Raw genomic sequence first — 23838 nt, forward strand, 5'->3', positions numbered from 1 at the left:
TTACTCTTTGAGCCTCTAGACAAGAATCCTGAAGACAAGCAGGCGGTTTTACTCAGTTTAGTTTCAAAATGCTTCAGCATGATTTCTCGTGGATTACTGGGCTGCTTTTCATAACCAGGAATAAAAATTCATTGGTCCCAGTGATATATATATATATATATATATATTAAAAAAACACTGTTTCATTGGTCCCAGTGATAAATACTGTTTTCTTGTAAATTTGAGATCAACTTCAGCAGTCAAGCAGATTTTTCACAAAGAAGAATGGATGTGGACTGTTACAGTTTATTAACTTTTTGAAGCCAAGAAACTGAACCCAGTTGACTCCAATTTATTTGTATTGGAGAAGCTGATGCTTTGGGATTGTTGATTTACCAAGCATCAGAGATGAGGGGGATTTAGTAGGAAGGCAATCAGCTAGTGAGTTTTGGTGCAACTTTGATTTCAGTTTCTTAGACTTCCCAGCCCTTTGGGTTTCTTCCTTATTGTTTCTAACTCCTTTGGTGTTTTGAAATTTTCCCTTTTAATCTCAGCCACCTGCTTTGCTTTGGGGACACTGGTTTGTCTGTTTTAAACTGGTCACACCCCACCTAAATCCTGGCATTGTTCAGCTCTCCTTAACGTGTTTGGACGTTGTACGTAAGTTTAAAGCAACAAATAAGAACAACCCCAGGCACCAGCACTGCTGGAGAAGGACCTGGGGGTCCTGGTGGGCAGCCAGCTGTCCCTGCCCAGCCGTGTGTCCTGGGGACAGGGAGGGCAGTGGGATCCTGGGGGGCACCAGGGCAGGGAGGGGATCCTGCCCCTCTGCCCAGCCCTGGGCAGGCACATCTGCAGGGCTGGGCCCAGCTCGGGCTCCTCAGCACAGCAGGGCCAGGGAGCTCCTGCAGCGGGGCCAGCGCAGGAGATGCCCAAGGGATGGAGCAGCTCTGGGAGCAGCAAAGGCTGAGGGAGCTGGGGCTGTTCAGCCTCCAGAGCAGAGCCTGAGAGGGGCCCTCAGCCAGGTCTGGAGGGGCTGCAGGGAGGGGGCAGAGGATGGAGCAGGCTCTGCTCGGGGGGGCCCAGCAATGGCACAAGAGGAACGGGCAGGAACTGATGGCCAGGAAGTTCCAGCTGGACAGGAGGAAGAACTTGTTGGCTGGGCAGTGACCCAGCCCTGAACAGATTGTCTAAAGTGTGTGAAGTCTCCTCCCTGGGATATTCCAGCCTCATCTGGACACACTCCTGTGCCCTGTGCTCTGGGCTGGCCCTGCTGGAGCAGGGAGGTGGCACCAGATCCCCACTGTGGTCCTTTCCAGCCTGACCCAGTCTGGGTTTCTGTGATGTGACCTGGGCAAGCCTTGAGAAGCTTGAATTTGTGTTAGTACAGTTGCAGAGAGGGAGTGGAGGGGGGCTTCAGGTGGTGAGGGCATCTCTAGTCCTGGGAAACTTGAAGCTGTAAGAGGTGAATTCCTGTTGCAAAAGCCAAATGAGAAATGAAAACAACTTTCTGGTGTGTAGGTTTGTCTCTGTGGTTCTCCTTGCAGTTTCAGGAAACAGAAGTGGTGCAACTATTTGCTGGGAACAGAGGAGTGGAGAAGCAGTGGGAACAGGATTTTAGGGGAGTGAAGAAGCCCTCCTAGGGAGGTCAGAGTGAACCCTCATAGCCCAGCAGAACAGTTTGATTTCTGAGCCACTCAGTTTACATCACCAACTCTCTGCCAAACCATATATATTTGAAATGATAGCAGTGTAACCATCTGGCAAAGGGTCTATTTGCAAACACTTTTCCCTGTGTGCGGTGGCCTGGCTTTTGCAAGTTGTGAGGGAAAGGTGGGAAAAGAATTGATCCAGTAATTCAGGGTTATTTAAGCTAAAAGCACTTGGGTACTGAATTAGATTTATCTGGGAGAAAAGTATCCCGGGCTCAGGCTTTTGTTAATGTTTAATGTTCTGTGACGCTCTGCCCAGGCATAATTGAGCCATCAGCACAGGAGTGATCCCGTCGGAGGGGTTTATTTTGAGTGATTGCAGAGCCCGCTGTGACTTTGATTTCACTGCAGCCTGAGCTAATTGATGAACAGGGCCATCATTTATTTGCAGTTCTCAGGATCCTTTTAGACTGATTCTCCTTCTTTTCAAAACTCTTGGAAGGGGAGGAGGCTGAGGAGGCTGCCGGCACTGCCGGCCATCCATCACAGAGTTATCTAAAATAACTGACTACATAACTAACTATAACTAATATAACTAACTATAACTATCTAAAATAACCCTCAGGAGGTGCTTTGGCACTGCCCTGGTTTGAGCAGCCTCCCCACTTTCTCCTAAGCCTGGTGAACATGAATCTGGAGGGTCTGGCGTGTGGGACAGGAACAAGACCCAGAGGAAGGGGGAAAGAAGGGAGGAAAGAGTGGATGCTTCGAAGATGGAAAGAAAATAAGGAACAAAAAAGCCAGAGGGAAGAAACACCCCTGCTGGTTTTTGTTTGGGTCTCAGTTTGAGATGAATACTCCTGAGTTTTCTTCCTGATTTCTTTTTTCTTCCTGATTTTGTTAGATTCCAACCTGATACAGTTTGTCACCACACTCTGCTGATGAATCGTGGGGCTGCATCAATACATCCAGTTTTATGCAGAGCTTTGGAACAGGGAGGAAGTCCTGTCTTATAAGTACCTTTGAAAATAGGGAAGCAGAAGTTGCCCAGAGAAGCTGTGGCTGCCCCATCCCTGGAAATGCTCAAGGCCAGGTTGGACGGGGCTTGAAGCAACCTGGGCTAGTGGAAGTTGTCCCTGCCCATGGTAGGAGGGTGGAATTAGTTGGTTCCCAGTTTTCAAGGTGGAAGGTGGTTTTCAACTAGATACAGTTGTCCTGACTGAACTCTGAGGTCGTTGTCTGCTGTGCCTTTTGAATCCAAGGGTGCAAATACAAGAAAAGCAAGATGCTGTGCATTGTAAAAAGGAGTGTTATTTGTCAGTCCACTGCCTGAAATAAAAAATATAAAGAAAAAGGAGGTGGCAGTGCTTAGGGGCAAGTCTTCCCTAGGTAGCTATTAATCTTCCCAAGGGAAATTTGCCAAAGCAATAATTGTAACTGCTAACACTTGAAATTGTAAAGACATTGTGTTTGTGCCTGGCAAAGGGCTGGAAAACAGATACAGCAACGAGTTTTAATAGTGCAGTTCATAACTTCTGTCATGGCTTAAGACAGGTTTACAGAGAAGTGTGACAGAAGCAACATTTTGACCATTCTGGCTTAATTTGCAATGAGTGTCCATAGAGGTGAGGAGGCCCTGGCACAGGCTGCCTAGAGAAGCTGTGGCTGCCCCATCCCTGGAAGTGTCCAAGGCCAGGTTGGAGCAACCTGGGCTCTGGTGGAAGGTGTCCCTGCCCATGGCAGGGGGTGGAATGAGATGAGCTTTGAGGTCCCTTCCAACCCAAACCATTCTGGGATTCTGTGCCCTGCCATCCCCTTGTAAGTGCTCTGTGGGGTGGAGAACCACCCCAAAACCAGCTGATATTTGTCTCCAGGGCTGGATTCTGCCTTTCTTCCATTTGGCCTGACTAAATAATACATGAACCAAAGCAGTGTCTGCTGGTTTTAGGCAGTGTAGATCACAAAAGCAGATATAAATGCAACACTTCATATCAGACTTCCTTGCCTGTTAACTGACCCCAAATTCTGTGCCCTCTGTTAGGGGACATAAGTCCCCTTGTCCTCGATGATTTATGCAGCATCTACAATAACAGGGCCTGTTGCTTACGGACATGTGTGCATTCATATTTTATGTCTCTGCCTGCCCTTCATGTTTTATTTAATGAAGAGTGTAAGGAAATTGGTTACTTGGCAAAACCTGGCTTTTAGTGAGCTGAGGAGATGCAGGTTGCCTGATTTTTTTTGGACTGGTGCTGTGTCCCTCCCTGGGGGCTGTCCCACCCTTTCTCAGGAGCTTTCTAAATGTTGATCCTTCCTCGTGGCTCTTCCAGAAAGCAGAGAGAGCCTCCAGCCCTGCTTTTGGAAACCTGTCTCCTGCACATCCCCTTCGGGAGGGTAAGAAATCCCAAAACCAGATGGGAATGTGATATCCTTGTGCTGTCTGAGACTGTGACTCTTCTGGGCTGAGATCAATGGTGTTCCCATTAAATCTGAGCTTACATGCTGCCATGTGTGGCATGTCTTGCATTTCAGACCGATCCAGACCAGCACAAGTTTTGAAATTAATTCCAGTCCCTGCATTGTTTCACTGATGATGTGAAATAAGACCTAGAATTAGATTCTTTTTGTCAGTGCTGTTGTGGTGCCACGTAGGGTGAGCTGCATATTTCATCAGGATATCTGCCAGTACTTTTATCCCCTCACCCACATGAAATATTTGTGAATTTAGGTTATTTTCAGACCCAGCTGAAAGGTTTTTAAATGCCTGAGGATAGGTAATATGTTTCTTTTTAAAAGAGAACTTCATGTGTGTGTATGTTCTGTGCAATCTCTGGTAGCCTCACCCTTATCCCTAAAACCCACATAAATAAAAAAAAGACCTCAACAAACCCCAAACTCAGACTTCTGTGACTGTTTAATATCTGCTGGTGTGAACTTTATAGTATTTGATCTTCTTGTTTCCAGAATAGTACTTTCATTTTTCCCATCAGTCATTTCAGACAGCTCTGTTACTTGCAGGAGCAACACTGGCATTTTTGGAGGACTCATAATGAATTTTCATGATCTTTCTACATGGAAGATTTAATTTTTTAGGGCCTCTTATTAAAATGTCATATTTTCTCAGATTAGAAGATCTTGGAGGCGTTCTTAGGATTTACCTGTAAAATGCTTCTCAGAGCACTGCTCAAGGATAGTCCTGTAGAGCAAGTCTGACCACAGAAATGAGTAGGCAAAGCAGCAGCTATGGCAAGTTGGCCCTTATTTGTTTGGTACTCCTAAAATATTCTGGTTACTGATGTACTCAGGAGGCCTACATATGTTTCCTAGATCTTGAGGGAATGCTGTGTAGTCATGGAGCCTGTCAGGAGTGACTGGATGGGGTCTTATCAGCTCACAGAATCCCAGAATGGTTTGGGCTGGAAGGGACCTTAAAGCTCATCTCATCCCACCCCCTGCCATGGGCAGGGACACCTCCCACCAACCCAGGTTGCTCCAAACCCCATCCAACCTGGCCTTGGGCACTTCCAGGGATCCAGGGGCAGCCACAGCTTCCCTGGGCAACCTGTGCCAGGGCCTCCCCACCCTCCCAGGGAAGGATTTCTTCCCAATATCCAATCTAAATGCCCAGATGGCTTTCTGTGGTGCTGTAACATCCAAACCCCTCCTGCTCGGAGGAGCCCCTGCCCAGCAGAAACATCAGCGGAATTGTTATTCCCATCTTTTGTTTGCTTACATGGGTACACAGCAGGGATAATTCATCCTGCTGGACATCCCTAGGGAACGTGTCTCCTGAGTATTTACCTACGGGAAGGGCTTATTCCCAACGAACCTCCTGCATCTCGCTGCTGAAGGGTGATGTAAAGGAGCATCACGCTCTCCTGCGTGGCTGCTGCTTCCTTATCTACTTTGCCTTTCCCCTTTTAGCTTCAGCCTCAGCAGCTTTATCCAATTCTCCTGCCATCTCCCATCCTTCCCCACCAGTCAGCAGAGCCATGACTTCATGGCCAGCACTGATCCATCTGGGACAGGAGACAGGTCAGCGTTGGGCTATTTTCGAGCGGCACCTCATCGGCGTCCCTGCCTTGCTCTCCTTAATACCCTGCTAATCTGAGCTTCACCCATCTGCTTGCAGAAAGCTACGTGACTGCAGATTTAAATCTTTCCTCCTCTCTATCCCTCTCTTCTGGTTCACGCTTAACCACCACAAATAATGAGAAATACTTAAGCCACGTGCCTCTTGAGCTGGTTGGTCATGCGGTGCTTCTGCCACACAAGGGACGGAGGTTTATTTGTTTGGGTTCCTCTTTGTGTGGCTGGAAGGAGAACTGTGCCACTGGGCTCCTGCAGTTCTCTCTGCTGTAACAGGCACCTCCTTATTGCAGTTAACTGTTTGTGTAACAGCAGCCATGAAACCCAGCCTTGTTTTTGCAGGCAGGAGCTCAGCGGTCATCCCAACGCGACAGGCACCCCTTAGTCAATTAAATGGTTAATTCCCATGTCGACTTCCCAGGCTGGAATGCTGATTTTTTAAAATTGTTTTCCCAAGGCTGGAAGTGGCTTCTCAATCTCTAAGCCAACTGAAATTATCTAAGCAGTTGGAGGTGTTTGCAGTGAGCAGCGTGTGGCTGGTTCCCTGCAGGGAGCTGCGCTTGTTACGTGCTCGATAAAGGACCCGTGGCCGTGGACACTTCCATGGGGTGGATCAAGGGAATGACATGAGGTGCTACAAGCTGTAAATTCCTCCTGCCTAATGTGCAGTTTAACGAAAGGAAGCACAGACTCTGAGGAGTGCATCAGCCAGTTTGTAGTGTAACGCTCGGTTTGCCTTCCTTTAGTTAAAAGAAGATGTTTAGACTGGTAAGTGAAGTTTGCTGGAGGCTGTGCCCTCATGCTGTGTCAGCTGGACATCCCTCTATCCCTTCTGTGGCAGGAGAAGAGGTATTGCATGACCAACCATCTCAGGAGGCGTCTGATTTAAGTATTTTTAATTATTTCTGGTTGTGAAGGGTGAACAAACTGCTGCCTGAGCTTTGCTCTGTGTTTCGAGTCGCTTTGCAGCAGTTTTCTGGGCTGTGGGAAGGAGTGGATGACAGCGTTCCCTGGGTGGGGGGGTTGTAAGGGGAAATACTGTTCTTGTTTAAAGTTGACAGAGGGCAGGGTTAGGTGGGATATTGGGAAGAAATACTTCCCTGTGAGGGTGGGGAGGCCCTGGCACAGGTTGCCCAGAGAAGCTGTGGCTGCGCCTGGATCCCTGAAGTGTCCAAGGCCAGGTTGGACAGGACTTGGAGCAACCTGGGCTAGTGGGAGGTGTCCCTGCCCATGGCAGGGGGTGGAATGGGATGAGCTTTAAGATCCCTTCCAACCCAAACCGTTCTGTGATTGTGATTCTATCTTTAACTGTAGCTTAAATTCCATGGTGTGAGCACAAGCTGGTTGGACTTACCCAGTACCTGCAGCTGAGATTCTCTTGTTTGGCTGGAATTTCAGGTTACTTTCTGAACTGATTTGATTGATGTGCTCAAATCCTACCAGTTCAGCATGTGAATCTGTTACACAGCCAGCCAGTCTTTCATGTTCAGTGTGCCAGATAGTGGAGGCCCTGCCTGCAGGAGAAGGGATGGCTGAGAGCCCCCGTGCCAGAGATTCTCCCTGGGATCATAACTGGGTGGCTGATGGACATCTCCATAAAGATGTTGGGACAGTGTGACACAGACACATCTCCTATGCTAGAAAAAAAATTTAGAGGTAATTGGATGTGTCTGCAGGAGGAACTTACTTCTGAGGCTTTGAAGTGGTTATTGAAATATTCATAATTTCCAGAACAGTTAGATAGCAAGATCAGAGTTTCTTATCTTTCCTTATTTCTCCTTATTTGTGAATGTAATCGATCATAACGTTGAGCTGAGAGGAATGTTAAAAACATATTTTGCAGACTTTGAACACACTGTAAATGACTTCAAGTGATTCTGCTCGTGGCTTGTGTCACCCATACCTGGTAATACACACGGTCAGTGTGGAACCAAGCACGTTTTTCGTGTTGTTTTGTGATCTTAGAGTATGTATCAATTAAAAATGTTAGGAATGCCTCATGTTTCAGGGAGAACACTTGTGTATATCTGTTCCTTGGTGGTGCAATGCCCAGTTGTTGTCAGCAGCAAGATTTAAGCAGGATTTGCTGGTGTCACAGGGTCATCGGTGGCAGGGACGTCACATCTGACGTAGATGGGGAGCAGCTGAGTGGGAATAGTCAGTGACTCTATAATCTGGGGCCTGATACAGAGATAAAACTACTTGTCAGCACTGGGGGAAGGAATATCTTGGGTTTCTGGAGTCCAAATTCTGAAATTTGGAGCTTGTGGCGGCATCAAAGTGTCACCTTCGGCGGCGGCATCAGCAGTCCCAAAACACCAGGCTGCAACCACAAAGTTACCTATAAAAGGCAAAAAATGGGGACCCTTAGAGTAGGGAGCAGAGTTGTTTGGCATTCTCCTTCTGGCCCTCTTGCTGTCGAGGAAGGAGCTCCTGGATGGCTGCACTGGGGAGGGGGAGGGTTCGTGTCTCCAGCCGCGGTGGATTTTGCTGGAGCGTGTTTTTGCCATCGGGGCCAACGGTGGCAGATCTCCAGTGCAAACACAGGGATTTGGCACCCGTGTGATGGGGAGGAAGGAAGGTGGCTGGAGTTTGGCAAACTGAGGGGATTTTTCCCGCTTGGAGCATTATCCCCAGAAGGGAAGATGCCAGGGCAGCCCATCTCAATTGTCAGGAGGTCTGGCTCTAGTCAGACGAATTCCCATCGTGTGGATTGTACGCCTGTAATGTGTTGGCAATCGAAGTTGTTTAGGGTTGGTTTTCTTTTTTCACTTTTTCTATCCTTTCCTGGGTTTCTAATTTTTCTAGACCAACTCTGCAATAAGAGTCTCCTTCATGCAGATCTATTTCAGAGACATATTTGATTTACAGTACAACTCTGAACAGGTTATTGCTGGAGAGAGGAGGACTGTTCAATGCTCAAAAATTTGAACTATTTGCACCAGAAATAATCTTGACTATTTGTGATGTGCCTTTCAAACCAGTGTGTGTTTCATGAAACTAAATTAATAAAGACAAACACAGGGTTTGTTTTGTTTTCCAAGAGGAACAGCATTGAACATGAATAATATTGATGGTCTTTTGGGTGGGTTTAGGAATAGTAGCAGCTGAAGTGCAGAGGACAGCATCATGCGTGAGGATCTACAGATATTTATATTACAGTTCTTGAGGCTTGGAGTCTTTTTGATCTGGGTCTGATGTATTGGGCTTCAAAAGTAGGATATTTGAAATAAAATATTTATATTGCTAATGAAATATGGAAATATTATTCTAGGCTGAGATTCAGTGTGTAAACTTAGTTTTCTTCTCCTTTACTTGTAACTCTGGGAAAGATAGTTTGGAGGAAGCAACTGTTGTGGTCTGGCTACTGTCTAATACATATCCAGTAACAAACCCAAATTTTAAAAACTATGACAAATACTTGATTTAAGCCTTCAGTGAGGCTCTGTTTTCGCTGTGGTTTCTGCCAGCTTTCCTTTTCCTAATCTGCATGGCTGGCTTGGGAAATTTTGCTGGAGTCTGCATTTTAGAGCCATGTTACCATCAGTCACAAGACTCTTCTCAGTTTCCTTGAGCGTAACTTCCCTTCCTGTTTCCATTACTTTTTTTTTATTTTAAATTTGTGCTACCACTTACATTCCCAGAGGTTCACCACAAGTATGACTTTCTAACAATAAACAACTTCCAGGTAGTCACTGTAGGTAAAAAAACCTCACAAAACCCCCCCAAGCACCTGCACTGCGTTAAAATACGGAACACGTCGCAGACATATAATCTCTCCTTTTTTTTCCTGTTTCCATCCTGTAGGGGAAAAAACCCTGCTTTTTCTACCTTTTTTTTTTTTTTGAGCTTAATTTGTTTTCCTTTGGAGATCTTTTGCTGTTTGTGTATAAATGTGAGGACGTTTGGGTAGTCTCGAGAGGAAGGCAAATATCTCTCTGTGCTCTTCAGTAACGGCGTTAGCTCGGAGGTTGCACGAGGACACGGGGCTCTGTTTCCAGCTCTTCCCTATCTCTGGCTGACCCAGATCCTGAGGCATCACACAGATGTGTGTTTGGCTGTGTTGGAGACGGCGGCCAGAGCTTGCTGCTGCCTGAGCACAGAGCCCGGGAACACTCAGGGTTGCTCCAGGCCAGGACCCAGATGGGCAAGGTTTGAGCGTGGCACGAGTGGTGGTGCCCGTGGGGGCTTTTGTTTGTGACCAGGAGGGTGGGGGGAGGTTGATCTTGCTGTAGAAAGCTGCTGGAGAGATAAAAATCCTGGTGTCTAAGCAGATTACTCAAAATCAGACTGGTTTGGGTTGGAAGAAACCTTGGAGTTCTCATTCCACCCCCTGCCATGGGCAGGGGCACCTTCCACTAGCCCAGGTTGCTCCAAACCAAGTCCAACCTGGCCTTGGACACTTCCAGGGATGGGGCAGCCACAGCTTCTCTGGGCAGCCTGTGCCAGGGCCTCCCCACCCTCACAGGGAAGATTTTTCCTCATGTCCCATCTTACCTCATGTTTAAGGATTTGTGATGGTCTGTTAATGTTTTCACGCACCCCTTTGTGTTTGGGGGCGGAATGTGGAAGGTGGGTTTCTTGTTGCAGGTGTTGAAAAATAAGCTGGTATCGGTCCCACTTGTGCTGCAGGTGATAAATTACTTAAGGATTGAGCCATTAGGATTGTGGAATGAAGTACAAAAGGAGATGAGTGCTTAGGTTACCCCTGCCCTGGGCAGAAGGGCCATGGCTGTGCCCATGGGTGCCAGCACGGGCTCTGGGCCTGGTGCCTGGCTCTCCTTCCTGCATTTGAGGAGACTTCCCAGTGTGAAATAATTGTTTGGAACTTAAACTGGAGGCAGGCCCTGCCCTCCCCACCCCGTCCTTTCCATCCCCATATCACTGGAAGCAGGATTTCCGTACTATGGAAACAAAAGCCCTGCTTAGCAACTGCTCCTGGTTGGGTGAAGCCTCCTGTGAGTGTTTGCTGGTTTCCATCACTACTTCCAACCACAAGGAGAAAGGGAGAGGAAGAAGGCTGAGCAGAGATATGTAGGGCTTCGAATTATAGAATCACAGAATGGTTTGGGTTGGAAGAACCTTAGAGATCATCTCATTCCAGCCCCTTCCATGGGCAGGGACACCTTCCACCAGACCAGGTAGCTCCAAGCTCCACTGGGGTCTCATGAGAGCGGAGTAAAGGGGCAGAACCACCTCCCTCGACTTCCTGAAGAAGCAAAGGGATGAGGCTTCATCGGGTTTGGAGGAAGAAGGGGTCTGGATCACCGTGCACATCCCCGTAGACACTTCTGTGATGGTGATACTCCCTGGTGGTGGTTCCCATCTGGAGATGAGCTGTTTGGTTATTCAAATGTGCTACAAGCCCTTTTATTTTTAAATCCTCGCTGCTGAACTCTGGGCTTGGGTTATGATGTTAAACCGAGATCTCGGCCCGTGAGTGGATTTTTCTTTTTATTAAATTAGGATAGGAAATACACAGTGAGAGTTCTTTTCCTGCTTGGTATAAAGTAATTTGGAAAAAAATGGGCTGCTCGGGGATTTATGTAGTATACAGGCAGGTTTTTTTTTTTCTCTCTGAAGCTACGTAAGTAGCTGCTCAGGGTATGTGGGTGTTGCTTTGCATATTGATCCCAGCCTCTCTTTTCGTAGTAGTAACTCCACTTGCTCTGACTTGGTGTCCTCAGGACAATGTTTTCCATCTGAGGACGACCTTGGTAACCTTTCCCGGAGCTCTGTGTGACTCACGAGCCCACCTGTGCTTCGATTTTATACTTACAGCTGTTATATATTTGCATGTGTTTGTATTTACAGTACAAAATCAACTTTCCTGGCACGCTTTAGAGTGCCAGCAGTCCCTTGTAAGGGGTGATTGATCCTGGTTTGGTGGCAAGGCTGCCCTGGAGAGAGGGAAACAGTGCTTGAGAGCTCATTAGTGCTGTCCAGCACATAATTTGTGGCAGGCATCGCCCTTTCCTCACACACTGGTGTGCAGAGGTGCTTGTCCAGGACAGGACGTCCAGTTATTGAGGTGTCAGTGTTATTGTTGATGATGATAAAATGTCTGTAGAGGAGGTGACTGTAGCAGTGACTCAGACCCTGCTGTTACAGTTTTTGTGCTGTAAAAAGGCAGGACGAGCCCCTGTGTAACTCCTGCTCACCAGTGGGGTTGGGGAATTCCCTTGTGGGTTGGTTTATAAAGCATTAAGTCCTCCAATCCTTACAGCAGTTGGATTTCTCCTGGTTATTTGTGTGCACATGTAATCAGTGTAAATCTCAGGGTCTGTTTTCCAAACACAAAAGGTCACTGTTGTGTCTCCCATCTGTGCCTGTCCCTGGACCTTGCTCATTTGAACTCTGTTGTTCACTGGTGGTGGGATCATCTCAACTTTTCCTAGGGTGTTTGGGAAGGACGCTCAGGGTTGCAAGTGAAACACACCCACTGCCTCTGGAAGGACTGGAAAATCTCCCTGGCTCCTGGTGAGGAGCTGCTGAAATGGCTGAGGATTTTACTGATTTCTATAGTGACTGTTGCCTTGGCAGCAAAGCTTAGAGAGTAAAAGGAAGGCGAGATTTGATTTGGGAGGACTTTGGTTTTCTTCAGTCGAGTTTCAAAGTGTTTAAGGAGGAGTTTGGAGGTGGGCAGACTGGTTTTGGGGGTCTTTTTTTTGCTGCTGAATGTGTTTTTCTCTTATCGGTATTAACTGCAAGACTTAATGCTTTTTACTTGCAAGAACACCCCAAACCTGGGTCTTGTTCTCAGCCCCTCCCAGGGCCTAAAGGGGCTCCAGGAGAGCTGGAGAGGGACTGGTACAAGGGATGGAGAGACAAAACAAGGGGGAATGGCTTCCCACTGCCAGAGGGTAGGGAGAGATGGGATATTGAGAAAGAATTGTTCCCTGTGAGGGTGGTGAGGCCCTGCACAGATTGCCCAGAGAAGCTGTGGCTGCCCCTGGATCCCTGGAAGTGTCCAAGGCCAGGTTGGACGGGGCTTGGAGCAACCTGGGCTAGTGGAAGGTGTCCCTGCCCATGGCAGGGGTTGGAACAAGATGATGTCTAAGGTCCCTTCCAACCCAAACCACTCCATGATTCTAAGTGTGGAGGTGTAACCAGCTGATGATTTTGTGGCTGATTATCTCGCCCTTTAACCAATGAGTTGGTCGCTCCCACACTCAGCCCTTGTGCCCAACAGCACCTCTGCAAAGCAGTGCAAAAGAGAACAGGTCTTGATAGCCAAGGTTGTGTATAGTTAGTGCCCTCTCAAATCCTTGTTCCAGCTGCCGTGGTCATGGGGTTAGAACCACAGACGTGCAGATTGAAGTGGTAGTGGCAATTACTCCTGATGTTTTGAGTTAGCACTTGAGTGTTTGCTGGGAACAAGGGGGGAAAAAGGTCATGTAAACAGGAGGAGGTGGGACCTGGAGCCCTTGATGAGGTTGTTTCATCCTGCCGGGTCTTGTGCCGGGTATTTTGAGATACCGGTTTTACACGGCATCATTATCATAGTGCAGTTGGCATTATTGTGGTAATCACATTGTTATTTATAATTCCTTAATGAAGCAGCTCTGCTGCAGATGGAGGGAGTGTGTCAGTGGCCTGGCCCAACCTAAAGAGCTCATGTCAGAGCTGGGGAGGCTTGTGTGTGCCCGTCCTTGTGGGATGGAGCTGAGCCCATGGACGTGGCCTGGCAGCAGCCGATGCTGGTCCTGACCTTTTGTGGAGAGGATGAGACCTTTTGTGGCAACAGGGGGGTCAGTGAGGGTTGTTAGTCTCCTGTATGGTTTCTGCAAACCTTACCTGATCAAGCTGTCACAGATACACCATAGGGAACAAGGAATTTTTAATGTGACAAGCTGGAAGGTGTTTCGTAAAGAAGCTTTTTCGCCTGTTCCTCCTCCATTGGACAGGCTGTGAAACAGAGGCTTGAGTGGTAGGTGATGTTAGAAATTCTAGTTGGTTTTCCTCATTTTAACTCTCAATGAAAACAACTCTGTGGCCTGTGTCCTTGGCACAGAGTATTGTCTTTCCTCTGAGCCTTCCTCCCGTGAGTATCAGTTACTCTGCTTTTACAAAAGGTGCTTGATAGTGATTTACACGCTGGTGGTGTGAGAGCAGCGGGCTGGGATTGCACCTGGCTCGTGCTCCCAGAAATGTCAGCCCTGAGGACTGAACTTTGTGCTCAGTAGCTCCTTGGTGAACCCCTCACCACCCTCTTCCATCCATCTGTCCATCCATCCAGCACGAGGTGGGCTGGATGTCTGTGCCTCTGCCTATGAGATGGGATTTCTTGTTTTTAAGACTCTTAGGAGATAGATTTATGTTTCATAATCCATGAAGTTACAGAAGTTGGAGTCAAGCAGTCTTTATTCTTCATGTGGTACCTTAAATAGCATCGCTGGTGGTGAGTTTAAAACACAGTCCCCAAGTACCACATCCACACATCTTTTAATGCCACCAGGGCTGGACAAGCCTTTCAGTGAAGACATTTTTCCTACTGCCCAGTCCACACCTTTCCTGCCTGTTGAGATGTAGTTTGAAGGTTGGCTACAGGCTCCTAAGCAGTGATGGATGAAGCCCTTTGCCCTGTATCTTTGGGATTGTGAGTCCTTAAGAATGTCGTCAGGGAGTGGACAGAAAGCCAGTTTGTTGGGAGGATAATGGTTCAGGGTTTGCCTGGAAACTGGGATTCAGTCACTCCAGTGATTAGAGTTGAAAAGGTTTAATGTTGCCCCCCCTCGTGGTGTACACAGGGTGCTCTGACAGCCCAAGCCAGGCTGGGTTTGTAACACACAACTTGGAGAGGCAGCAGTGGAGCCGTGGAACAGCATGGGAAGCTGAGGCCCTGCTGCAGACCAGGAGCCCAGGTGTTGTAACAGCATTAAAAAATAAATAACTTAGGTTTTAACAGCATTGTGAGGCATCATCCTTGGAAACAAGAAGCCTGTGGAGAAGTCTGTTAGGATTAGTTGGGAATTTTTGTGCCCTGGGATACCTCAAGTACAGTGAGCACACAGAGATGGGCACAGTGGAGAGCCGAGCTGCTCTCCTTCAGTGCCAGCCTTGTAGGAGCTTCTAATGTGGGTTACCATGCATAATTCAGTCCTGTTTCCATGTTCAGAGCTCTGTAACTAAATACTGATTTGCTAAACACAACTTGAATAATGAAGCAATCTGTGGCTGAAAGCCTTCTTGGTACTGAGGAAAAAAAAGGAAAGAAAATAGAGCTGTATCTTCCCTTCTGTTTTAAAACAACACAGATATTCACAAGGTGGAAGAGTCATCTCCATCCCTGATTTGCTCCACAGATTTAAATATGTCCCAGCAAGGGAGAGGTGCCCTATTCAAAGTACTTCCAGTCCTTCCTCCAGAGCTCTTTTCTCAACTATCATGGTTCATTCCAGGGAAAAACAGGTTGAAAACTGCACCCTGTGTTTCCTGCTGAGTTCAGAGGCAGCAGATCAAAAAACACATTGGTGTGCAGTGTGGTCATGTTTGTACAGGAGTAAAGCTCTGTATCTGTTCTGAACCACCTCACCTCCAATCTTGCCAGTAGAGTAAATTATTTTGGTTTTTCTCAGTCACAGCTTTGCTCTCTGCAATGAAACACAAACACTTGGTAGCCTGTAAGAGGCTAAAAATATTCTTGAAGCTGATAAAGGCTTGATGTGACTTTTCAAAATAAGGTGTTTTTTTTCCCATGCTGTTACTTTCTTTCTCACACGTGGTCTGTGGGATGGCAGGTTGGAGACAGGGGGTTCACTGGTCTCTTCTCTTTGCTCTGGGGAGGACCAGTTTTTGTTGGTTGGTTGAATAAATGTCTCAGACGTGGGGGGTTTGCTGGTGGTGGTCACTGCCATGGGACCACAGCCTCTTTTGCTGCTTGTGCCTCAAAAATTCAGGAAGTAACATCTGTTTTCCTGTACCTTTTGTATTGGAAGTGACCAGCTTCTCTAAGCTATTTTTGTAATTCACTGGGTGTAGAAGTTTCTCACCTAGTTCATCTCTTCTTTTAAAGTTTTATTTTCCTCCTGGTTCCTTTTTTTAGCTGATAAAAAACAATTCTTTGAATTGTAGCACTATACCATGGAAACAGTAAAATCTACCTCAAAGAGCTGCTAAACACCTGCAAAGCTAAATGCTTTATTTTTGGGCTAATCTGTTTGGACACTGATTTTCCTGCTGGTGTTTTGGCCCAGAGAGTAGATCCTTGCATCATTTTTGGGTGTTGATGACCTGGTACATTAGATATGGCACCTGGAAGTGCTCAAGGCCAGGTTGGACAGGACTTGGAGCAAACCTGGTCTAGGGGAAGGTGTCCCTGCCCATGGCAGTGGGTGGGAATGAGGTCTCTAAGGTCCTTTTCAGCCCAAACCATTCTGGGATTTTGTGGTTTTTGCCTTGCAGAACAAAAACCAGGCTTCATGTTCAATCACTAGTGCAAAACATTGCATTAAGGTACTGGTCTGTGAGGGGGAGAAAAGGCTTCTGACATGAATAATACTGAACATTCCCTCTGTAGATCCTTAAATCCATGAGTATGAGGATTGTAAGAGGAGTTTGGATGCTGGTTATGGACCAGAACTGCATAGCAATGGAAAATGCAACAACTACAGAGCAGGCAGGAGTCTTCCCACAGCTGCAAAGTGGTGTTAAAGCTCTTAAGGAATCAGTAGCAAAGCTGGGAAGGACAGTGCTGTGTGTCCAAGGCTGGAGCTCAAATGAGTTGGTCTGTTCCGTGCAGAATCGAGGTGTTCTTCAGGAATTTTGTCTTTGTCCCTGCACTGCCAACAAAACGCTGTCCTAACGAGTTCTTTTGGGTGTTTCCCCTCCCCAGGAAGAAGAATGCCAACACGAATATGAAGTGAAGTGACTCCTATGCTCTGCCACGGCGCCCGGATGCTCCTGTGGGCGGGTTAGAGACAGGCACCCGCCTCCGGCCAGATCCTGGGACAGGATGAAGCCAAGGAGGAGCTTCCCAGCGCTCTGGAGTGGCAGTGAGCGCTGCCCCCTGTGAGATCCATGCCAGACGGTGCCCCGGCTGCCTGGCGAGATGAAAGAGGTGGTGCTGTGGTCACCCGAGGAGGTGACCAGCTGGCTGACGGAGAATGCGGTGCCCGAGTACTGCGAGCCCCTGAGGGGCTTCACCGGGCGGGACCTCATCAACCTGACGGAGGAGGACTTTAAGAGGACGCCTCTGTCCCGGGTGTCTTCCGACAGCGGCCAGCGGCTTTTGCACATGATCGAGACTTTGAAAATGGCTCACCACATGGAGGCTCACAAGAACGGCCACGCCAACGGGCACATCCGCGGCGGCGGCGAGAACGGCTTCGGCAACAAGGCGAAGCTCAACGGGGTGCCAAACGGGTTCAAGAAGGAGATGATAAAGATCCCCATGCCAGAGCCGGAGCGCTCGCAGTACCCCATGGAGTGGGGCAAGACTTTCCTGGCTTTTATTTATGCACTTTCTTGTTTCGTCTTTACCACAGTGACTATCTCAGTCGTCCATGAACGAGTGCCTCCCAAGGAGGTGCAGCCTCCCCTCCCGGATGCATTTTTTGATCGCTTTGATCGGGTGCAATGGGCTTTTTCTATTTGTGAAATCAACGGCATGATCCTTGTAGGACTGTGGTTTGTTCAGTGGCTGCTCTTAAAGTACAAGTAAGTAAAACCTTCAGAAAACTGAGCGCTTCTGACAGCTTTTGGAGGGGAGGTGCTGGTTTACATCCAAGTGAAGTGAAGCTTCTTGTGATCTTCTGATTTGGGTTTCCAAAACTGAAATAGGTACCGTGCAGTGCGAGCTGCTTGTGCAAAAGGCAGAAGTTCGATCCAACTGTTCCCTAAGAAACTAAACAATACCCCTGGTTGTGCTTGTCTGCACAACTAACTGCAGCCCTTTTTATGTGTGAAAAGCCCAGGAACTGGGTGAAATATGTTCTGAACTCAGTTGGTTGTTCTGTTTGTTTAGAAGGAGCACAGCTCACGCTGTTGTGAGGGCAGCTGCGAACCAGGATCTGAGGGAACGGCTGGAGCTGTGCCAGGGCAGGGTCAGGTTGGATCTCAGGGAAAGGTTCTTCTCCCAGAGGATGGTTGGCACTGACCAGGCTCCCCAGGGCAGTAGGCACAGCCCCAAGGCTGCCAGAGCTCCAGGAGGGTTTGGACAACGCTCTGAGGGACAGGGTGGGATTGTTGGGGTGTCCTGAGCAGGGCCAGGAGTTTAACTTGATTATAGTATGGATCCTTTCCAGCTGTGTATATTCTGTGATTTAGTGTCTCTGTGCTTTGCCTGACCTGAAGCCCTACCCTAAAACTCCTGCACAAAAGCAGCAGGTGGGGGATTAGCCTGTGCACCTGAATATTGCTGCATGAAAAAAGCATTGAAGTGCGTTCTCTTCTTGCCGTTGGGTGGGGCAGGTAACATCAAACACAAGGGATGTCCAAAAGCTAATCATAAAATAAGCAAAAGCCTAGATCTGCACTGAATTTGGAAGGTCTCAGTGCTTGTCCCAGCCTCTTGCTCATACTGGTCACAGTTGCAAGGGTGAATTTGCCTTGCAGTGGAATATTAACCTGCCACTTCCCCTCCTCAGAGAGCACGTGGATGTTTAATGCAAGGTATTTATAGAGCTGGAAATGCACACCTTGGGCTGCCTGACCACGAGTGTCTGATGTAAACCCTCGTGCTAAATGAAGTGTTCAAAGTCAGGCAGGTTAAGCAGTAAGAGGTGGCATAACACCTTTCTTTTCCACAGCCAGGCACCAGCACAGCCCCACAGTTGCCCAGAGGGGCTTCTCTTCTTTTCTCCTCTGCTAATACATCTCATTCTCTACCTGTTCACTGACTTTTTGGTGACTTCTATGTAGAAAACTGAGGAGGGAACATAATTTGGGCCCCACCATGTGAAAATACAAGATCCTTCGGTTCACAGGGCTTGGGAATGGCCTTAGAATTAAAGATTTCCCTTTTTGAAAGAAATAAAAGCAGTGGCCAGTGAATCACTTGCCCTTGTAATGGAGCAAAACATTAAAACTTAAACACAAGCAGGTGGTTTACCCATTTAATGAGGTGCAGATGGCTTAAAAGGAGAGAATTTTTAGCCTGGGACAGGATGTGTGACACAGCTGTGGATTCCTGTAGGAATGGGACAGATTAATCCACAAGGCTGAGGTGATGGTTTATTCATCTTTATTTTATCAGGTAAAATTTTAAACTGTTATACACTTCTAAAAGCTCCTTGAAGGGACGTTCTAGCTTCAGTACCACTCTCCTGTTGGTGGGTGCAGTGCTACCAGCTGCATTCCAGCCTCTTCTGCTGCTCCAGCTGCCTGTGGGGAACCATTAATTCCTTGAGGTCTCTGAGCAAAGCCGAGGGAAACACCTGGAGAAGGTGATGTGGGATTGCCCTCAAGAAAGAGGTGTGGGGTTAATGGGTGGTGTGAGGATCAGACACCCTGTGATGGAGCTGAGCAGAGCCTTTAGGGGAAGAACACCAGAATTCTTGAGGTCCATGGAGGTTTTGTAGCAGTGAGGTGTGGGTTGGGTTTGATGGTAAGGTGCATATGTTGGTATCATTGACAGATGTGAAGGTTCCCCCCCTACCCCGTCCCTACTTGCTTTAATGTGTTCCTTTTTACCTGACTTAGAGACACAGAATGGTTTGGGTTGGAAGGGACCTTAAAGATCATCCCATTCCAACCTCCTGCTGTGGGAAACCCCTTTTAGGGGGCTTTTTCTGGTGTTAGGGGGAGGTGTCAGGGAGTCACAGAGCTTTCCATCCCCAGTATCAGCCCTGGAATAGCTGATCAGTGGTGGTCAGTGTGTGGAGTGGTCACACAATGCTCTGTGACACCATTTAATGCATCGTGACACCAAAAATCTTCTATCCGTGAGCAGAGGTATTGAAGTCTGAGAAGGCCAAGCTGTGGCTAAGCAGCATGAGGGGAAGAACAGGAGAGATGCTCCCAGGAACAGGAGGTGGCTTAGAATGGTGAACCACCAAATGGGTGGTGATTTGGGGCTATAGAAAGAACTGAATCACTTCTGTGGTGCGGGTTATCACTTCCCTTTGACACTTAAGTCAAGACCAAAGGGAGTGCATTAGGCCAGATGGACCTTCCTCACTTCTCTGGCCTCTGATGGGTCAGGGTTAAGTTTTTTCCCCCTCTGATGTGAAGGTCAGATGTGCAGCCCTGGCTGCTCCCCTGCTCAGGTGACAGACACCAGTCAGGGATGTCTCCCCTGCAAGCTCAGGGTCACTGGTGAAGCAGCAGCTTTGTGACCTGTGAGTTGAATTGCAACCAGTGGCTGGGTCGAACCTTTCAGGCAGCTTCAGTTTCAGGCTTTTTAAAACACTGTTCTTTGCCAAGCAGTGAAATTCCTGTTGCTTATCCCACCAGATCCATTATTTGCTGATAGTGATTTCATCCAAGCTGAGCCTGCTGTTCTCTCAAGCCATGAAGAAGGACAACAGAGATGTGTCATTCATGATACTCATCACTTAGGTTCTCCTCCTTCAGTCCAGGGATTGCTTGATCCTGTGGGATATGTCCTCTGTGGGACTGCAGAACTGGGGCCAAATTGTGGGGGGGTGTTGGGTGTGTATGTGCAGCTAACCAGGGGTTCCCATGGCCCCTGGGACAGGCACAGGGTGCCCAGAGAAGCTGTGACTGCCCCATCCCTGGAAGTGCCCAAGGCCAGGTTGGAGCACCCTGGACTTGCCCATGGCAAGATGTTCTTTAAGGTGCCTTCCAACCCCAACCATTCTGTGATCCCATGATTCTGAGGCTGTCCCTGGCAGGGAGTTGGGCTGGTTTGTGCCCAGGGAGCAGGAGCAGGACGGGTGTGCAGGTCTGGGCTGGGCACTCGCTACCACGGGCAGCCCCAGGAGTCCGGGCTGGCTGCTGAGGCAGAACAAGCCTCTCTGGGAAGCATTCCCAGATGTTCTGGGAGAAGTACAGCGCTGGATTTTGGCCATGCTTGACATCTGATTCACTCATGGGACTGAGAAAGCAGCGTGTGCACTGGTGAGGTCTGGAGAGTTGGAACAGAGTTGTCTGGGCCGGTAATCACTGGCTCTAAATCACACACGCACACAAATCCTCTGAGGAAGGGGAAATACGAGGCTTTTTACATTCATTTTTTTATATGTATTACAGTACAGAGCACTCTCACATTTCCCCAAGCTGAAATATGCCAAATCCATCTAAATTGAATGGGTTTGTGGGTAATTTTAATTAAAAAGAGAAGTTCAGTGTTCGATAAAATGCTGCCACTTTTTCAGGCTCTTAAAATATGGTGCTGCTCAGTCTTTAGTCCCCAACCCCCCTGTTTGCCTTTATGGTTATAAAGAAAGAAGCAGATTCAAGTAGTAAAAGCCAGGCACAAGTGTGAGACCTTCACTGGATCACCCTTCCAGGAGAAAAATTCTGCAGAGGAGAAAACTCGTCCCAACAGCTTGGTGCCTTCCATGCTTAAATTTCAGTCTGTGGAGCTACATTACTAAGTGTAATTTTTAAATCTAGTCTTTGTCCATGTTTACATCAGAGGAAAGAAGAAAAAAGATGGAATACTGTGTTAGAGCAGTGAGCACTCCAGTGCAAAATGTGTTTACCCTGTAAGAGTTGATGCTTTTCTGATAAATCAAGGCACTCAAGTTGTTATTCATCTGGCACTGCAAAGTCATCCTCCTCCAAGAGTGGAGCTCTCCAGTTTAATAACTCTACCAAAAGCTATTAAAAATTAAAAAGATGGCCAATTTTGAGTTTTGAAAGAGCTCAGCTTGATAGGAATACTATTTTTTTTAAAGTGAACACAATAGCAGCAAAGGAATTGCAGTGCCTGAAGGGAGCCTCCAAGAAAGATGGAGAGTGACTATTTCCAAGGGCCTGGAGTGCCAAGACAAGGGAAAATGGCTTTCCACTGCCAGGGGCAGGGTTAGATGGCATATTGGGAAGAAATTGTTCCCTGTGAGGGTGGGGAGGCCCTGGCACAGGTTGCCCAGGGAAGCTGTGGCTGCCCCTGGATCCCTGGAAGTGTCCAAGGCCAGGTTGGACGGGGCTTGGAGCAACCTGGGCTAGTGGGAGGTGTCCCTGCCCATGGCAAGGGGTGGAACAACATAAGCTTTAACATCCCTTCCAACCCAGACCATTTTGTGATTCCATGAATGCCAGAAGTTGCAGCTTGAGATGACCATAACTGCAAACAATTATTTAAAATCAAGCAAAGCCAGCAGGGTGTGTAGAACACAAAGGGTGGTTAACTGCTGTAATTGGATTTGCCCTCGATTTCTGCAGTCCTGGCAGTGATGTCTCTTTAAGGTCTCTCCAGCAGTTGCTCCGGTCCTGGTGGATGTGCCAGAAGGGCTTTAATTGTTGTAGCTCTTTCCTTGAGGTTTTCTTAGCTGTTACCCAAGGGGCCAGTTTTGGGGCTGGCTATCCCTCCTGAGCCCAAGCTGCCTCGCTTTCCCTCGTGTGCTCTTGCTGGTTTTGCAGAACCAGCTCTCTGTACCCCAAAACTGCATCTGCCCTCCAGGGACTCGCTGGCAGCCCTCAGTAATAAATGTCTTTGCAGCTGTGGCCACTTGCCTGGAGAGTGGCTTCCCCTGCAGACACCCTGTGCTGTGGCCAGGGCAGCTCTGCAGTTGTAGTTTGGATGTTTCCTTGCTGATGTGACTTGCTCCCTTTGTAATGCTGCTCAGGAATGATGTGTTCTCACTCCTTCGGGTTATCCAAGCTCTTTCTTCTCAAGAGCCCCTTTGTCATTACTAAATATGTGTGTCAGCTGAAACAAACTTCCTTCTTTCCATCTTAGAATGAAAATACTGTAACTTTATCCCCTGCCTTGAATAGGAAACTGGTGACAGCCCGCAGCTAATGGAGGAGTTTGGGGCATGAAATCCCTTTTAATGTCTTCAGCACCCAATCTGCACAGGCCTTTGTGTTCTAATCCTTAGATTTCCTGTAATCACCTCCGTGGGTAATGTTACTTGAGTTGCTCTTGTGTTCGTGACCTGGAAGGCGTGGGAAGGTTTGTGGGGCAGTTCAGTGTTCTCAGGTGTAAGCCGATACTGTCACGAGTTCCAAAAGCATCAGAAGAAAACAGTTGGTGGTTTTGTTTTATTTGCCTTTTGCGTATTTTGTTTGCCTTGTGTGACCTCCTTATTTTTATCCTCTTTTTCCCCCCCCCCCTAGGTCTATAATTAGCAGAAGATTTTTCTGTATAGTTGGCACACTATACCTGTACCGGTGTATTACAATGTACGTGACCACGCTCCCAGTACCTGGAATGCATTTCAAGTGTTCTCCAAAGGTAAACTGCTTCTGGCTGCCTTTCCATATTTTAACCTGCGTGTTTCCCACCTGTCCTGCTCTTCCCAAAACCACCAGCAACGCTTTCTCAAGAATTGTTACTAAGGGAGGGGATTCTGCCCCTCTGCTCTGCCCTGGTGAGGCCCCACCTGGAATGCTGTGCACAGTTCTGGTGTTCCCAACATAAAGAAGGACATGGAACTGTTGGAGCAAGTCCAGAGGAGGCCACCAAGTTGCTGAGGGGACTGGAGCACCTCCCCTGTGCAGACAGGCTGGGAGAGCTGGGAATGTTCAGCCTGGAGAGGAGAAGGTTGTGTGGAGACCTCACAGCCCCTTCCAGGGTCTGAAGGGGTACAGGGAAGCTGGAGAGGGGCTGTTCATTGGAACTGAAGTGACAGGATGAGGGGGAATGGCTTCAAACTGAAAGGAAGCAGGTTTAGATTGGATGTTAGGAAGAAATCCTTCCCTGTGAGGGAGGTGAGGCCCTGGCACAGGTTGCCCAGAGAAGCTGTGGCTGCCCCTGGATCCCTGGAAGTGTCCAAGGCCAGGTTGGACGGGGCTTGGAGCAACCTGGGCTAGTGGAAGGTGTCCCTAATCTTTAAGGTTCCTTCCAACCCAAACCATTCTGTGATTCTAATTTGAGAACACTGGTTTGGCCTGGCAGGGACATCCTCCTGCAGATCATTGGCTTCCCTCTTGGTGGAGGTGTTGACAGGTGCTTTGAGGCAGTGCAGTCATTCCCACCCTTTTCAAAATGCTGATTTACACTGCTTCTGTGGCATTTTCAACTAATTTGCAGTATCAGCAATTTTCT

General features: G+C 48.0%; 1 protein-coding gene across 6 annotated transcripts in view; it reads left to right on the top strand.

Moving 5' to 3' along the window:
• The window catches only part of SGMS1 (sphingomyelin synthase 1), a 96680-nt gene that overhangs the window by 66230 nt on the left and 6612 nt on the right, over positions 1 to 23838 (top strand). For all 6 annotated transcript variants that reach the window (XM_017832711.1, XM_017832709.1, XM_017832708.1 and 3 more), the window contains 2 exons: positions 16555 to 17378; positions 22908 to 23025. In XM_017832711.1, the coding sequence (XP_017688200.1) occupies positions 16771 to 17378; positions 22908 to 23025 (726 nt within the window). In that variant the 5' untranslated portion in view covers positions 16555 to 16770. The remainder of the gene's footprint in view (positions 1 to 16554; positions 17379 to 22907; positions 23026 to 23838) is intronic.

The sequence above is a fragment of the Lepidothrix coronata genome, unplaced genomic scaffold (genome assembly GCF_001604755.1).
Source record: "Lepidothrix coronata isolate B3197 unplaced genomic scaffold, Lepidothrix_coronata-1.0 Scaffold204, whole genome shotgun sequence".
Classification (NCBI taxonomy): Eukaryota; Metazoa; Chordata; class Aves; order Passeriformes; family Pipridae; genus Lepidothrix; species Lepidothrix coronata.